This window comes from Athene noctua, chromosome 2 (assembly GCF_965140245.1).
Source record: "Athene noctua chromosome 2, bAthNoc1.hap1.1, whole genome shotgun sequence".
NCBI classification, from domain to species: domain Eukaryota; kingdom Metazoa; phylum Chordata; class Aves; order Strigiformes; family Strigidae; genus Athene; species Athene noctua.
In genome coordinates, this window is record NC_134038.1 from 135,033,856 (window position 1) to 135,053,032 (window position 19,177).

At 35.8% G+C, this 19,177-nt stretch overlaps 1 protein-coding gene across 1 annotated transcript in view; it reads right to left on the reverse strand.

The window, feature by feature from the left end:
* Positions 1-19,177, reverse strand: part of MEOX2 (mesenchyme homeobox 2) — a 53,743-nt gene that overhangs the window by 1,758 nt on the left and 32,808 nt on the right. The window contains exon 2 of the mRNA XM_074898035.1: positions 12,367-12,539. Within this exon, the coding sequence (XP_074754136.1) occupies positions 12,367-12,539 (173 nt within the window). The remainder of the gene's footprint in view (positions 1-12,366; positions 12,540-19,177) is intronic.

The following is a 19,177-nucleotide window of genomic DNA, read 5'->3' on the forward strand; positions in this document are numbered from 1 at the left end:
TTTTAATTATCCTTCAAAGAAGGGTAGTTACTTTGGAAAGGATCTTGCACTGAAAAGTTTGCATTGCTTTCTGCCTGTTTGTTTCTGTAAAGTGGTGGTGAGTTTCAGATGGAACACTTCAAAAGCTTTTTTTTTTTTTTTTTTTACTTGCTGCAGTATCTGAAAGAGCTGAAAGAGTATTTCTTACCATCAAAACTTACAACTTTCTTGTCTATTTCACAAATGTATTTAAATGATTCTAGTTGACAGAGCCTTGATTCTACTACATTTAGCCATAGACCTCAGTCAAATTTTTCAGACAAAAAAATACCCCCAAAACCAGAGGGCAAGGCATTTATAAATTTGAGTCAAAATCAGCAAATAATTTCAGATGAGAATGGAAATTTGTGGCATGAAAGATTAAAAATGTATCTGTATTTAAGTCACATTAAACCCCAAGATTTTACTCCAGCTGAAACTCATTTTCCCTCCTCCCCTTCTCTGTATAGAAATATATGGGGGGAAGTAAACCTAAATTATTTGCACAGTTCTAAAGTACTAGCACTGCAAACCACAAGGATTTTTTTTTTCAATAGCCAAAAGAAAAGAAAAGAAAAAAAGAGATGTGCATAGCATCTATGAAATATATTAGACCAGATTAAAGGCTGATTTCAGATCAACTTAAAATATTGTCACTGAAAACAGTATAAATAGAAGATTGTTGGGTTTGATCCATTTAGAGTTAATGTTTCTAAAAGATCTTGTGCATGTGTGTCTGTACAGCTCTTCACATGAAGGTTCTAGAGAAAAATAAACAAATGTCTGCAACTTTTGACTTGGAAAGAAAGCAAGAAAGCTTGCAATGCTGGTGTATCCTCTGCTGTGTTCAGCAGAATATGTTTCAGAGCTTTAAAAGAAACAGCAAGGAACAGGCACAGCAGGACATATTGTACAACATGAGTAATAGAGCCACAAAAATGCTGTTTTGCTGAATCTGTCTTACACATCCAGGAAACATCGCAGTGTTTAACCTTTACTATCACTTTGAATTTTACATTAAAATTTTACTACAATTGAACTGATAGTTAACGTCACTAACTGTATGCACGTATGTGGGAAGGAAGAGAGGTATATTTATTTTTCTATACTCTATATTCCTATAAAAGCCAATGTGAGCTGTTAAAGCCAATCACTTGGGAACAGAGCAAAATGATTCCAGGTTAGTTAAAAGCCTCAAAGCACAACACATCCTTTCCTTTAGTCAACTCATCAGAGCCAAAGAATCTGGCTTGTAAAGTGAAATGAGTGTAAAGGGGAAGGTATTTATTACTGGCTGCTGTGATGTTGGGAACTATCATACTCGGGTCATGTATCAGAGGTGCCCATGGAAACAGTGTCTTCAAAAGGGTACAGCATTAGTACAGCATTAGCAGCTTTCTGGGGGAAGTTGCCATTTTGTTTATTTTTGGGGTTTAGGACAATTAAGTTTCTCCTGCAAAAGACACAACTCTACTGGTGCCAGACAGTGCAGTAGATGCAACTGCAGTTGTAATCTACACATCAAAAATAATACACTTTGGATTCAGCCCAGTACCACATCACTCTTCTGAAATAAGGGCTGAGAGAATTTTATTCAGTAAGAAGAAATGACAGGCTTGAAGTGATGTTTAAAAGATCTAAGCAATTCTCCAGATATTTTTATGTCCTTGAACATTCACAGAATAAGTCACAGCATTGAAAGCCTAAAAAAAAAAAAAAAAAGGCATACAAAAAGTGTGTTCAAGAAAAATGACAGTGATGTATTTGAAGCAGAAATTTCAATACACAGACTGTATTCAGCTTACTATTGGAACAGGAGAAATCCACCTTCCAGATGCATCCATTTCGTTTCTGGATACTTGAGAAACTGAAGCTAATACTTCTACAGTCATTGTCAGAAACTGTTCTGGCTGGGGCAGATGTGAGCAGGATGATTACTGCCTGGCTCCTGATGCAGGTGCTCATTTCTGTTCTCTCACAGACAGAGCTAAACTCCCACATCTGCTGGCCTGACAATTTTTGACTATTTTCTGCTGCAGTTTAATAAATTATTCTTTGTTGTTTTCCATTTTTTCTTACAATATTTTGTTGCTGCTGCATTTTAGAATTCAGGTCATGCCACAAAATGAGCCAAAAGGGGTCTCTCTCCTTGAGCATTAAACTCAGGAGAACCGATCAGCATCAACTTCCAGGTAACAAGTAGCCAAGGACAGGCTGGGGAATACCTCTTTGTTCGGATCACCTACCCTCAGATTAGTTCATCCAACCATGCCCTGAAATGCCTCCACCAAGGATGAGCATAGGTCAGCGTCCTACACTCATGTGTTATTGATAGAAATCAGTTAAAGGATGATGATTTCCCTTTTCAAGAACAAGTGCAAGAAACATTTATAAATTCCTCAGAGGATGCAGCATGCAATGCTATGTCTGCACATGACCCACTGTCTGGGAAACACATCATTTAAGAAAAGTAGGGCTGAAAGGACTCCAGCTGCCTTTGCAGCTCTTGAGTGTAGGAGGAAGAGAGTAACCCTGACACTCCCACAGGAGAATATATACTACTGACTATTATATAGCCTGTCAGGCTTCCCATACAGAGAAAATGGTAACAATTTTTAAAAGACAGATAAAAGGAAAAGGAAAGCTTTAGGCTTTTTTATTAATGACTTCAAATAATCTGCATCTGATTTACTTAGAGAATATCAAATAAGAAAGTTCTTTATTTGGTATGTCAAAGATATTATAGTGAAGTTTATCACTGAAAATATTGTGAGCTTATTTTGATGTCATTTGCTCTGTTAATGTACAGCAGGACTCTTATATGTGGGAATATGTTAGGTATTTTTTATATATATTATATATATTGCTTTATGTCCTCCATAATAAAGTACTGAAATCCACTTTTGACCTGATCCAAAGTGCACTAATCTCAATGTGAGTTTTTCCAAAGAGTTCAATGGACTCTAGATGAAGACTTTAATGCTCATGTGCTAATAATATGAGACAGGTCCTTCACTTGTTATTTCCTCTAGAGATCAAATTCAGATATTGGAATTCTGAACTTCCTTTGAAGCTGAAGACTCAATTATGGAGAGTATAGTTGTTACTGATATGTGATCCACCTATATTTTAGTAATGGGAAGGAAGTGAAGCGAACTTTGTGTGAAGTACTTCAGAGTGTCAATTTATATAATTCTTGGAAAACTGTGCTTTTAAAATGCACAACTCATTTGAAACTTACAAGTGCTGCACAAAACATGCATCAGAACAAAACACCCTGAGAAACAAATAGGAAAGGGGAGAAAGAAAGAGGAAAGAGAGAAAGAACTAAAGAGATAAAGAGCAAGAGTGAGAGAAAGGAGAGAATGACTGAAAGATAAAAAAACCCATTAAACTAGAAAATAGAGAGAAAAAGCCCTTATTGAAATGAACTTGCAAAACTCTCGAACTCTTCCAGTGAAAGAACTAGCTTGTGCCATTTACGTTTGCAACAATATCCTCTTAAAGTAGTTTAAAGATCTACTATGACAAACCTGATATTATATGTTTTATGAACTTTTTAATGCTGTTTTTCAAATCTAAGATAGCTCCAGTAGGAGCTGAGAGTGCTCACCACCTCCTAGAATCAGCTCCTGATTGTCTATTATTTATTAAAATGCACTCCCTCTTCTCCACCCTCTGACTAGCACAACTTAACTGTATAGAGCGAGCATGTGTATGTACGGAAAACAAAGGCAGTGGAAGGAAATGAACTACATTAAAGATGATGGTTGCATTAACAGCTGTTTCTAAATCAGCACTTATGAGCCAGTCTATTGAGCACATCTGCTTACTGGCACGAAAGCACAGTTTCTTTTCCCTTAGTCAACAAGTTGTTTAGCATCTGCATCTCCACATCTGATGATTAGACTGTTACTTAAGATACAAGTAAATGATTTCACATTGTGCATCTCCTGATGTACAAGATAAATGTTTTTGCTGTGACCAATTTATTTTAAGGTCCACTGCGTAGGAATCACGGGAGGAGATTCAAAACAAGGAGGTCAACACTGTTAGTGCCTACATATTCTAAAGTAATCATTATATACTTATAAGTATAATATACTTATGATATAAGATATATAGGTCCTTAGAAGGCTCAAGGGCCACATTATGTGCTGTCTCGCATGTATATCTTTAATACAACTTCATGATGTGGACATCAACACATCATTTTGGTTCCAAATGAGCATAGCACCTAAACTTCTAATTTAATACTACTTCATCAGAGCATCTAAGTCACATTAAGAATAACTGACTTCTACCATGCTCTGTAGAATGCAGATGCTTCCTTTTGACATGGTATTTTAGCATTCTGTACTTACAGAGAGGAGCTAAACAGATACCTTCTATGATTAATGAGTAATTCTCAATAAAGACATTCTTCTCTGAAAAATAAAAGTGACTAAATTCAGACTATCTTAGTTACACTGTCTGCTGCCTGTCTTCTTTTAAGAAAAAAGATATTTCTCTTTAAAAAAAGGTCTTTTCTGAAATGAAAGATTCTTTCCTAAAATTAGGTTTTCTGTTCCAGGTTTTAGTGGCATGAGTCCCAAACAAGATTAAAATTTAAAGCCTGATATCTCACAAATCTTAAAAATTAGAAACAAGAGCACTGTGCCAGTTGAAACTGTTATTTTGCTATAAGGGATGCATATTTCTAAGTATGAGTCTTTGAAGTCAGTATCCCAAATTCCATGCTTTATTATACCTAAATGATGTGTCAGGATGACCAAATAACCAAGCCTTTTAAGCATTCTATCCCTGGTCATTGCCATTGCCTATTTTATATTTTATTTTTTAATCTGTCAATTTACTTTCTCCTAATGCAGGCAAACATATGGATAACAAAAAATAAACCTGACTTCTCAAAAATAAAAAAAATGAAAAGCTTACTTCTCAAATTTCTTTGGCTCTGAAAACATTCCTGTTATTTTTTAGATAGTACACTTATGCTGCCAAGTTTTAAAGAAAGTCAAAATCCTGAACTTTACAGAAATCACTGGTGTTATATGGCTGAAACTTACCTCTTTTTTTTTTGCGTATATAGATATAGTATTTTTATGATATTTTATTCAACAAACTTATAAAAGCAAATAGGAATGTAAAACCAAAAAAGTTTCTTTTCCTGTTCTAGGAAAAAAATATAAGGGCTGGAAGAATCAAATCTATTAGTTTAAAATATTTACAGAAATGGTAGTCAGAGTTATCAGCTCACTTCAGTAACTAAAGATAACACGAGATTTTAAATAGTTCAGCTGGATTTCAGTCATTCTGGATAAGGGAGAGTAAGTTAAGGTAGTTTTATTGAATTAAACTTAATTTTCTTCCTTATGTTACTGAAAAGAATTTCAACTCCTAAAAAACTCTCTTAAAAATCTTAAATATATTTTGAGCTTAAAATCAGTTTGTATAAATCTGAGTATTAAATGTCTTCTTAGTTATTATAAAATAGTACCAAAATACATCAATTGGAGAAAATTACCTTTTCTTTGGAAATTAATGAGTGGTACCAGAACTTGCTGATTAAAATTACCTCCTCACTGATTTAGAGCAATCTGCTCTGTGTTATGTTAGAGGACTTTGCACTGAATGTGCACAAGTACTTTGCAACAGCTGTTGAGAAAAAGGGGAGGTTTTGGCAGGTGCACAAAGGACAGCTGGAGCTTTTGGCACCCAGGAAGGTGTAGGAGTGAGTTCTGGTTTTTTGTTACATAGAAGTCAGTTGAGGTTTGGGTACTGCTTAGGTGATACATTCTCCTTTCTACCTCCCACGTTTCAACAGGGATGGAATGCACATTATATTTCAGAGAAGAGCAGTGATAGGAGTATTTCAGTACAGTTTCAGAACTCTTTGAGAGCTCAGCTTGAGACTCAGTTTACCTCCCTCTGCTCCATCCAAAGAATTGCCACCTTCTCCACCAGTGATCTTCAAAATTAAGTTCATGATTAAACAGCTAACCCTTCCTATTCAAAACCTCTCTTAATTAGGTTTCAGGGTTAACATACCTTAAGCAAAACAGGACACACTGTTTCAGCTTCTTCCCTCCTGCTATCTTGTTGTACATAGTCTAAGGGAGTATTTTTTTATAGAATTACTCTCTCTTTTTTGTCCAGAGGCAAAGAAGGCAATCTGTGGGGTTGTTACCAGAACTCCTTCTATCATATTCTCCTATAATGTATCTTTTTAGAGTCTACCTTCATCCACAGAAGAAACACATAGTGAAAAACTAATTAGTGGGGATGATCACCTTTAGCTAAACGTTGCTGCTTCATTGCATAGGCATGAATGTCATGTAGAGCACTTTATTTCACAAGAGAAAAATTCTAACATGCATCATTCTGCACCTGTTTTGCACAGGTCAGCTCAGTGTGAAAGTTAAAAGACGGTGGGAAATCAAGATTGGCTTTTGGCTGAATATGTTGATGCTTTTTTCTGCTACTACTTGAGTACAAAGAAAAGCAAATGCCAAGAAGCGGGACTTGGCAGAAAGCAACCTCTGACTACCAGCCCATGACAATCCTCCAAGGCTCTATGGCTGTGGAAACCATCTCTCTGCCCAAATAAGAAGCACCCTCACTTATATTCACTTAAACTAGTTGCACTGTTCCTGACCTCTTTCTGCCTTCCAAAATAAACCAGTCCTGAGTTTTCTGATGATAAATCAGCCTCAAAATCAACATCCAGTTTTCAAACTAGTAAGCAGCTGTTTTCAGCAGGGCATGCCTTCAGGAGAAGAAACTAGTGAAACCAGAAAGAGATTCTACATTTTTCAATGCCCTGCATAAAAAAAAAAAATCTTCTTTGTTCTGTATGTTCATTTGTACCTCTCCAGTACCATTTGTTCCTCACTGATCTTTGTTTTTTAAAGTGACCATAAATGACAAACTTAAAAAGCTTTTATCTCCTTAAACAGGTGACAGAAGAAGCCACACCTGTCTCAACTTGTGTCTCAGAAAGGGTAGGGGTAGTGGACAGCAGGGCCTTACTCACTTTGTAAAAGCAGCCATATGAGCTGCTAATATTTCTGTCTATATCACATATGCTGCTTGGCACAGAAAGAGGTTTCTCCTCACCAAGAACCTCACAGGGTTTCTCTGCAGTTGTAGGGTCCATTCACAACTAACAGCTTGAAGCACTTGGATCTTTGTACATGGAATTGCTTGTTCAAAGTCAATCAATACTGCAAAAGTAAATATGGTGTTTGAAGTTTTTCCATGTACTTTTTAAAAAAGAATTACTGTACAAATCAAAATTATGCACAAGTTTTAATTAAGTTTGCCAGGAGCATGCTTTCCTAAGAAAGAACAGAGTTAGCACAGCAACTCTTACTGTTGGTATTTATATTGCTCAAGACAAATATAAAAGTATTAGTGAGCTTTATTTTATTAACAGTGTTACTTTAAATAAAACAAACAATCCAAAGGACTTCAAGCCACACAGGCTCATTATTATAGTGTGTATAGAGAGTGCTTAACACATGGAAGCTTGGAATGACCAGCTGCCTCTCAGAGAAGAAATGACAGCACAATAAATCAGACAGATATGGTCAAGCTTTTCCTATCAGTCCATGGTTTGATTTTGTTTGAATGTATACAGGAGAATAATTTCACCACCTAACCTTAGAAGCCTAGCTTCCTAAAGTGGGAAACTAGTCATGCTGTGTGATGCGTGGAGTGACATTTACTCTTGCAGAGGTGGTTCAGAACAAACACCTAATTGAGGAACATTTAACCCCCTGGATTCTCACCAGGGTGACTAAGTGGAGCTACTCTCACCTTACCAGTCAAGTCTAAAAAATGCAGTGATTCGCTTCCCCTGAGCTCTGCGATGCTGAAAAGGATTTTAGAGAAGTCACTTGTGATGAAGGATTGAGGTAACTGAGTCTGGAGGATATTTTTCTAATGGAAAACTTGATTTATTATTTGTATAGTCATAACAATACAGTGCTACAGTGTGGGTTATGGTACTATACCAACATTGCCCAGATGCATTTAAATAATAATGCTGCTTGCTTCTCTTTCAGGTAGAAAAAGACATTACAAAGCCTCTTCCTTCATCACTCATCCCATGCTGGTACCACATACATGGAAGTCAAACATGATGCAAAAGCACTCATCATTTTGACAAATTTTTGTCCTTTGTCTATGCAAAACCAGTGGCTTCAGGCATTTTATAAATGCTTGGTAGCTTCTGGGCAGGTATTCGAAATAAACCTTCTCATTTCCATCAGCAGAATTTAATCTGACTAGGTGGGATTTTCCGTTTATGTTGGCAAACAGAAGCATTACATATTTGGATTGTTTATTCCGGTAACCTTAGCTAGCCTGCAGAACTGCAACATTACTCTTTTGATTAGCTCCATGCAAAAAGATCTTGCGAGGTGAAAAGATCTCCTACTCTTTCTATATTTGGCAGGACCAAATCCATAAAAATGTCCATTTTGCCACGCCTCTGATACCCCACTGCAGCTGCTTCCTCTCCTCATCCCACAGCGAGATATTAAAAAGTTTGCATATCTTCTCCAAGTTTATCTGGAAATACAAAAAAGCCAAGAATGCTCTTGTCAAGGTTACAAATATCTAGGGAGCTAAGATAGTTTTTAGTCTAACTGGCTCTTCAAAATATAGTAGAGGCCTGCCAGCTGAAAATTATTAACTGCTGTCTGAGCAGAGATTGTGAGTGCACTCTATAGGAGATGAAGCAGGAATTATATATACCTATACCGCTGGATTTCTTACAATACCATAATAGAGCCATCCTACCACCAGATGTGCTTATAATGCTCTCAAAGTGCACTCAATATCTAGGCAATTGAAGCACTTATTTCATTTCATCCTCCTGACTTGTAACTCAGGTTTCCTTTTTAGGGAGTGATAGGATTAATTCCTTCTTCTCCATATGTTGTCAGGGGTTTTTTTTCATTATTATTTGGGTGAAATCGCCTTCCATGAGTCATTTATGTTTGAACTGATCTTGTAAGTTGTTTCAAAATTCAAATGGAGACTTACTTTGATGACTGTAGAAAACTTTAATACCCTTACATAGCTTTTTAAATATGGTCAGACATATGGTTTTTTCTACAGCTTGTTTAAATGCCAGAAAGGTAATTATGAAGTGTTAGTTGGTCAATGCCTCTTTTAAGATGTGGCGTATGGTTGAAATTATCACTATAGTCAAGAGGAAGATAGAGCTTTCTTAAGATAATAGGCTCTGTGATTTATCTCCCATCTTGGGAAATAACTGAAAGTTGTAAATTCAGGATGACCAAACAATACTTTTCCCAGATTATTTTTTGTTCTTCTGCCCTCTGAATAATATGATGCTTGTCATTTTTAAAAAACTAGTAAAATAATTATGCTAAACAATTAATTCCATCAGGTGTTAGATCTGCTCTCAAACTGATTTTCTGAGCAAATACCCACTGCTGGTTTTGATGTGAAGCAAGTTTCAATTCTCTGTGTGCAAATCAGTGTTTCATGGAGAGATCAAGAAAGCTTCCAACACAAATAGGTCTACAGCCTTTGGTGAGATTGAAGTTATCACTTATGTGTTCACTTATTTCAGACAAAGGTACCAACTATCAGGTAACATTTTCTACAGTGCAGCCATTGGGGGAAAAATAATAAAGGAAAACTGTTCTAGAAATAGCAGTTTTCTAAAAATGCTACCTCACTAGAAAGTGTTGGTTGTTTTGTGGTTTTTTTTTTTAATTCCATCAATATATTTTAATTCAGTCATAATAATTTTAGAGAAGGGATTGTCTTGTTGCATCTGGTTAAGATAGCTATCAAATATGATCTTCTCTGTTGGGATAGCTAGTAAAAGAAAGTCATAACAGTAGTAAGCAAACAAGTAAGTGCTGTTATCCCAGTCAAGAATAATCATTCATTCTGGTAATGATGGAAATACAGGTCCTGAATATTTCAGTCTCTTAACTGGAAAAAAAAGAAATATTAGTGTCACACCATGTTCACCCTGTTTTGTGGGGTTTTTTTTAAGTAACTGAAGGAATACTGATGTAAAACAAGTATGCAAGAAGAGTCAAGCCTTTTGGTTTACTGCATTCAGCTTCTGAAGACTACCGTATACCATGGAAACTCATACCCAGTTCCATGCCTATTTACACAATTTTTCCATCAAAACATTATATTTGATTTTAAAAAGAGACATAATTGACAACATTGGAAGTGACATAATTTCTTGGCTTGGTATGATTCAGAAACTGAAAAATATTTCCAGAATTTCCTCTCAATTTTCTTTTTGTTTTTAATTAACAGTACAGTTTTTATGATATCAATTATTTTTCTCACAGACAATATTTTTGTGGTAAGATACAGAACTGGACTCTATCAAGCTAAAAATCTCAATGCTTTCCTTTTCTAAGCAAGATGGGCTTTAAGGAGGAAGGCAGGAAGGAAGGCAAGGAAGCAGGAAGGAAGGAAGGAAGGGAGTTATCTCTAGCAGCTCATTTGTAAACTCTGATAATCTGGCGAAGCAGAGAAGAATTAGTTTACATAATTACATAGACTAACTACAATCTATAGAAATTATCACAATTATCAGCAGAATGCTTAGAACTGACATTATGTGACAACTAGAAAACAGCAAGTGCTCCCATGACCTAAATGAATTCTCTACACTTGTGTAGCACAGGCTGCCTTTTCTCCTCCAGAGACAATATCCATTTGTCCCTTTTCAGTATCTTAAAATGCTTTAACTATTTCATTTAGGATAGTGAACAGTCGCTTCATTTAGTTGTACTAGTCAACCTGATCTTTGAAGAAAAGGATAAAGAATTTGTCAGGGAGAATATTTAAATTCCAGGACAAATTTACCATTATTAAATATGGGAATATGTTTTTTGAATTCAGCTGACTGATTCCCATCAAACTGCCCAGCAGATTTTTTAAAAATTTATTTATTGTTGCTCAGTTCCACACCAAGACTACCTTTGGTTACTGAGACGAGAATTTATTCCTGTTCCTCTTTGCAGTCAAAATCAAGTGTGGAAGTTAATCTAATTGTCTCAGCTTACTTCAGTCTGTTGGAATGAAAAAGGCAAAATTTTATCAACTGTTTTATACAAAATGGTGTGCTTTACAATTATAATAAACGTATTTTAAGTAACTGAAAATGACCCCAGTGGAACCTGGCAACATGTTCAAGTCAAACAAGAAATTACTGGCTACTTCTTGACAAACTGGAAGGGACAGCCATTGCCTAGAAGCCTTCAAAGAAAAAAAATGTTTCATTTGCTTGTATGAGTAAATGTGTGTTCATATATATAGAAAAGGCTGGATTTTCACTGAGATGCCTGCTTATAGCAGGTGTTAATGAAGCTCAAGAAAATTGCAAAACTTCTCACATCTAGAGTACAACAAATCATGGTGCTATTTTGATACCTTCCCTTGAATATATCATCTTACTGACTGTATCTAAAGCAATCCCTCAGTCTAATATTGATTACTGAAAAAAGGATGGCTGTCTACCAGTGGGCAAAAAGCTTTCCATTTTAATGATAAAACCCTAGGTAATATTTCATCAGATTTGGTGTTCTTGAGTCCAGTATTATAAATGTCTTTACTAAAACACATTTTTTAAATGTGTATGTTGATAAAATTATTATTTGAAATGTGACTTGAGTACCTATTTTGTATGGTGGGATGAGATCCTGAAACACTTCAAGACATGCTTAACATGAATATTCCCACTAGAAATCAATGTGACAACATCCATGATGAAACTTGAGCACATGCAGAAGTGTTTCCTGGCCCAGGGTTTGGTGAGCAGTAAGCCAATAACAGTGATAAGAAATTCCATCATCTCCTATCGTGCAGGGTGAGATAAAATGGCTAAAATGCCTGTATTCCTGTTTTGTTGGTGTTCCCATTCTTGCTGCCATCTGGAAACAGGATGTTCAGAAACTCTGGACAAATGGCAACTGCATATATTTAATAGACTAAAACAAGATGCTCATATTCATTGCATGCAAGCAAATCAACTGCTTCTGCATGCAGTATTTGGGACCTACCACTCCTTCAGCCACATCAGTGTGGACAGATTAGAAAAGATGTGCACTGGTTTAACAGATATATTACTCATGTTTTTATCTTCCATCTCAGCCTGCTAGATTAAACTAATCTGTAGCTGGTACATATAAAAATATAAATTACTTGCATAGCAGAGTGATAATAAATGTATAATTTTACTACTAATGCAATAATAAATTTATAATTTTACTACTAATGTGATAATAAATTTATAATTTTTACTAGTAATAAAAGTCCATTATTTTGCATCAGTACCTGTCTTTCAGTGAGGTCAAGGTTTACTGCTATCTCATATCGCCTCAGCCTGGTCAAATAGTTATGATGAGCAAATTCCGCTTCTAGCTCTCTGATTTGCTCCTTGGTGAAAGCTGTCCTTTCCTTCCTGGGTTTACTGTTGACCTCTGATTTGTAGTTTCCTTCTTGAGAATCTGAAAAAAAGAAGATGAAAAAATGGAAGTAATGACAAGTGTATAGCTAAATAGGAAACAAGCCCAAAGATAACAACATGCTTAAGTTACATTCTTCCAACTTCCTTCTTTTGTAAACACACCCTTGCTTTCATACTTATGGATTCTTCACTGTGTATCAGGAAAGCAGCAATAATTCTGACAGACATGAGCTGCTGCTTCCATTCACGCATGTCAAACTTTAGCTTAAAATCTTGCAGTGGTTTATTTCTTAGCAGTTCTCTAGCATTTCTGCAAAGCTTCAACTCCTTCCCACTTCTGGCAACTCTCAGCTCATCCAGCCAGTACAGGATGTGTATCATTTGCTTAGTGTCTTGATGAGTAATACTTCAAGAATCTCTCTCTCCTATCATTTTACTAATACCTTAAGCCAAAGCTCTATTTTAAAGAATACACGTTAAGCTTTAGTACAGTTACAGTTTCAGGGAAAAGTTACAAAGACTAGAAAATTCAACACACATCAGAAAGAAATCAGTGAGCATGTCCCATGTGATAATGTGATCTCTTCCTAGTCATGACACAGTGCAGGTAGGAAGGTTATGACACAGCTGGTATCAGTATTGCAAATTTGATACCACTATAGCTCATTACTGAAAAAATACTTTGGCTACAATCAGAGGAGCTTTGCTGAAAGTGTCATTACCACCCTCCTGATTCCCTTTACTTTCAGAAACAGATATATTTGGTCCTTAGCCAAACTACTGAACTCAGTGAGAGTCATTCCTTTCCTGTCAGTGAAGTCTGTTTAAATAAATGAAAAAGGATCAAACTGTTAAAAAAAAAAAAAAAGAAAAAAGAAAAAACAGAAAATAGAGAGAGTGGAAAGGGAAAAAAAAAAAAAAAAAAAAAGAACCAGACATTTATAAGTTTGGGTATGATACAACACCTATAAATCCAAAATTAGCAGGAGATCAGTAGGAGTATCATTAGTCAAATTCTGGCCTCATGAACCATCTTAAAAATGTCACAGATAAATTCACACTTCAGCTGCTGATTTAAATAGAAACCTGCATCAACATCCAAATGAACAGGCCCGCAAGAAATCACTCTCTGGGACTCTGTGTCAGATGAATCATCGACATGCCTGAGACTGTCCAACTGGCCAGTGAGTCTGGTTTCAAAACTACAGTAAACTATCCACATTTTATAAAGGTATAAAAATGTTTTCACTTTTTGTCAGTTATTCTGTTGCTTGGAAGTGAACTTTTTTAACTTTTTTTTTTTTTTTTTTTAATAAGAACTGTTGATGCTTGACTCAGTGCTATAGTCATTACAATGTTTCAAAGCTAATGGCTTCAAATCACCAAACCTCTTAACTCTGCTGACATGACAAACAGAGCAGTGTACTGCTGGATGTATGACTGAGGGTATCCACCGAAGTTGTTGAATGGGTCTGGGAGTTGTTCAGCCACAGCTGGAGCCACAGCTAGAGTAGGGATTTTCTAGCATAGGACTCCATTAGATGGCAGACCCATTGTCTATAGTATGGGGCCAAGGTCTATTATTCAAACTCAACATAGAAAACTTGACAGATCAAAGCCACTTTAAACCTAGAAGTTCACATTTCTTCCTTCACACTAGTTGGCAAACTAGAGTCACTATAACTTCTCTCCACATTTTTTTGTTGCAGGAACATGCACGTTGCTTTTCTTCCTTGAAATTTCCTTGTCTGCCAAATACTATGTAGATGAGCTGAACTTAAATACTTAAATCCCTACACCATCATTCCAATGAATCACTGAGGAGATCTTAAATCATTTTTCTTATTATTTGGACTTACCATTCTTATACCACTAGACATGTTTCATACATGTTTGAAAGCAGGTGGTTGTGCACACTCATCTGCAGTATGACACAGAAATGTATTTCGTGCATGTCATTGCTAAAGTCCTCTTAACTGTCTTGGTAGACCTGTGCCTGTGTGAGGCCATGAGCCAAGAAGTCTTCCCGTGTCAGTACTTGCTGTAAGAAAGATCCATGTCTCACTAGTTTCCAAACTAAAGGTTGTGACCTTTAATAAAAGTAATGCACCTACAGATGACACTGATACCATACTGAAAATTAAATACTAGAAATGAAGATATAAGCCTGGAAATGCAACAGAAAGTGGGGTCAAGGGTTTTTTAAAACCTTGGTAACTACTGCTATCATGAATGGTCAAAGGGAAAAACTTCAGGAGTACTCATCCAAACATCTCTCAGGAGGATATAAATCTCTACAAGTGACTGAGACTTATAACACAAGCAATTTTTCTGCAAGCAGATTGTTCCATGATGTAAACAGAATTACTGTACAGCTATATACGTATATATACAGCTATATATAAAGCCATAAAGACCCAATTAATCATTCGGGTTAATACTCATGGTTCTGAGTTCCCAATTTACAAACAGTTAGCATCTAAATTCCAGGTTTCTGGGATACTGATGTAAGGAAAGGGAAATGTAACTGCATGAATAGCATTTGTCCTTCATTTTTGCCAGCATAGAGGATTCAGCACTGCTAGCAATGTTAGCCCACACAGATCCCGTGTGAGTATAAACATGCTTGGACAACGGGTTATTTAAACATTTCTGCCACTGCTGGATACTACCTTTGAGTGCTTGGATTGTAAGTGCCTGGTAGCCACAGTTTTGTCAGCAGCATGATTTCATCAGCATGCTGGCAGAGTGGAAAAGATTCCAGTTTTTATTTATTTTCTGTGAATGTCACTGAATGCATTTGTGATAGTCAAGATAGTCTGAAAAAACCCACATGATATATTCAAATATTGCTCAAAGCAAAAGTTGGAGAGGTACACAGAAAGTTGACTCCCTCTCAGTACTGGAATTCACACAACAAAACAACTGTAATCCTATGAGATCTGTTTCAGCAAAGATCTGGCTAGCAAGACAATGGATTTTGCTTAATGTATTTGAAATGTTGAAAATATATCTAAAAAGAAACTTAGATGGGTTCCAGTTAGGTGAACACCAGATACGAACTCTTGCTGTCATCTGACTTTCTCTGCTGCAGTGTTGTTGTGGTTCATGTACAGATTGCCTTTTATTTCCCACTGACATCATGCTACTTGGAATAGTATTTTTTTAAAATGTTATCTCCATAAGTTTTGGTTGGTTTAATTTCCAAAGTGGTAAATCTAGGTTTTCTGATATTGCTTCTTTTTAACAGTCTCTACATAGCCAGGAGCTCCCATCTCTTTCTGACCTTCAGGTCCCCGCTCATATCACCAGACTAGCTTCTCTTTGGTGGAAAATGGGTGGGAGACTTGGAAGAGATTTTTGGCAGAACTCATGTCAGCCTACATCTGTTTTGCAGCTGCTGAAGCTAAGACAAGAAAAAAGTCCCAACAACCTTAGTTTTCTTCTACTGGCTACATCTTACGCCAAATGGTAGGTGTAGAGACAGAGAACAAAGCCTAGGGGGATCTAAGTTACACTCCTTGCCTCTCAAAAGGCACACGTAAAATATATACAGATGGTACAAACCACTTGATGAAAAATACAGCAATCTATATTGTCTGTCTTCTGTCTTCTCCCAGACAAATTCTGGCACACTCTCAGAAGATGTAGCCTACATGCAGGCATTAGTACCTTATCAGTCTCTCTTTTGCAAACCTTTGTTCTTTGGATGTCAAGTAATGTAGGCAGTTAAACACTGCTTTGAAGGATGCAGGTCATACCTCTTTCTCAGAACTGTTTTTATCAGTTTTCAAAAATTCCAAGCAGCATCTTTAATATCTCCTGTTAGACAAAAATGTGCATTGGTAACTGATGTACAAGATACCATTTGAAAGACATTCAATGTTATAAATGGCTGTTCTACAGGTCATTTGGAGGCTTAGATTTTTTCCTGGGTTTAATAATAGCTCATTTCTTTTTACAAAAAAAAAAAAAAATCATTAATAATCACACTATTCCCCACCCTCAAAAATTACTACTATTTTACTCCAAGGAAAGGATTGCTGTTAATCCCAACATTTGTATTGTCCTGCCAGAGTACGTATTTCTTGTTCTCTATATCACTGGGAGATGAAGCATACCAAGCAAACACAGAAGCTAACTCCTGTAAGTAGAATACAAAAAGTGGTGATTTTGATGTTTTTGCTTTTTATGTGTGCCTAGGAAAAAAAAAAAAAAAAAAAAAGGACTGCTCACAGAATAGGGAGGAGGGACTGGTCAGAAGATATGTGACACGGAGATCTGCTGCTAACTGGATAGGGTCAGAATCACAGTCAAAATGTGCAAGAAGCACCTGCTATTTTTTCTTGGATTAGTTCAATAGCTGATGCACTTTCATTTCTCAGACAGAAATGACCTTTCAGTTAATACCTACAATGTAAGATCCCTGACAAGAATTTTAAAAAATAAATCAGATACTAGTAGTGATCTATTAGCAGTTTCAGATTGTTTTCAGATCCTGAGAGTAAGTAGTGACAATAATTACTAGTAATTTGTGACTAAAAAGCCATTGGGATTTCACCCCAGTTGTTCAACTGTTATTCAACATCCAGGTTTTCAACTCTGACTCACATCTTTCAACACTTATTCTTAGAAAGCCCCTACCATGAACAACCTATTTGTAAACTTATTTTGCTATGAATTTATAGTGAGATTGGATAAATTAGATGGTTTTAATTGCTTATCTTCCTACAAGTGATGTTCAGGTGTTTCCAGAGAATGTGGTTATTTACTTTGAAATGAAGCAAACCATACAAAGTAATCAATGAGAAAAGCTTGTAACTTTACTAGTTTAATGTTGTGTGAAAAAACATTTCTTTCAATCTTAATTCTTATACATTTGTTTAAATCACTAACATGTAAACAAAAGCTTTAGAGCTAAGACACAGCAATGATATGTGATTCAAAGCAAAATGTCTTTTTTTTTTTCCTTCAAGGTATTAGCAGTATGAATTAGGGAAAAATACTTTAGTCTCAGGGCAATAATCTAGCAAAATATCATTTATCTGAAATACACATATGAAGAAAATAACTTTTTGCTATTACAGTTGCAAAGGGATGTTATGAAGGAGAGAACAACTTTATTTTTTAATGGTCATAAGTACATACTGGTATACAGCTGAATGAATATAATTGTTCCTGATACTTTATAGTTAATTATATTTTATGACAAAATGAAGTAGTTCACTGAGACACAAGCAAGGAGCTGTCATAAAGGTCTCCATTTGGTTCCTACTGATTTGCCAGCAACTGTATGTGAAAACAAGATTTACCCAGAGGTAGTCACTTTCAAACATTTTTGACATTCAATAGAGAATACTATGCAGGTTTTTCCATGATATATTTTTCTATTTAATTTCAAAGTTGGTCAGAATTCATACGTAAATTTACTCTGTGTCCAAAACATGGTCCATTACTTTGCAGGATCCTAATTTAAATCTTCATTCCCTACTTCTGAGTATAATCTTTGTACCAAAAACTTTAGTTCAATTCAGGGCTGTACAAAACTACATAGATACTCTTACTTTGATGCACCTGCTCTTTATTTGCACCAGTTGAGACTATGCAACCAAATGCTGCAGACATAATTAATCTATTTTTGTTTCATAATTTTTCTTCTCTTTAAAGTAATTTAAATAATATTCTTAGAATATTTCATTCATTTAAAAGTACAGTTCCAAATCACTGAACATATTCAATCAAGTGACTCTTTTGTGAACGTCATTAAAAGTATTTCTGGAACCGCAATTCAGTAAATGTATTTAAGAGAACACTTTATGAAAATCGGAACAAACAGCATCGTCATTTCCACAGTTCAGAACTCTGCATGTGCAAATGGGCAAAGCTGCATAACACCACAAATACAACATCAGAATTACATGAATCCTTCTTTTCATTCTAATGAAAGCAAACTTTTGTTTGCTTATTGAGTTAAGGCTTTCTAACCCAGTCTCTGACAATTTACAATTTAAAACAGCCTTATATCCACTCAAAAAACCCCCCCCATGAACTGGCACAGCAAAACCTGTGGGTATTCTGAAACACATTATATACTGTCCTAAACCATTACCTAGTAGTTGTTGCTGCCAACTTTTTTTGTTATTAATGCCTCCTGAAAGTACAAGTCTAGAAATTATACTGCAGTGTTGGAAAGACTAATTCATAACACTGATAGCTAACGCTCCAGATTTTTGAAGATACCTATGCTGGAAAAGATGTGTTTCTGCCTGGTCATCTGATCAATCTAACTATATAGCATGTACATGTCACTTCTTTTTCAAACAATGAAAATATGAAAGACAACATATGAATTCTCTCTTATGGATAATTACACTAGTTAGTAGATCTTCACGTAGAAGACTACTCTCAGCCCCAAATGTTGTATAATTACAGCTTATGTTAGTAATGACTTGAAAGACACTTTAAGAAACATCTGAAAATTTGTCTAAAAAGTCAACACAGGATTTCCCTTAAAGAAACCTCACAGGCTGCATTTTAATAGAACTTTATTCAGTGGAACTTTTTTTATTTTTTTTATTTTTTTTTATTCCCATTTGGTGTTCTGGAGGTACATCTCTTACATGCACCACTGAAGAACATACACATGGTGATTGTTTGTGAAGAACATACACCTGATGA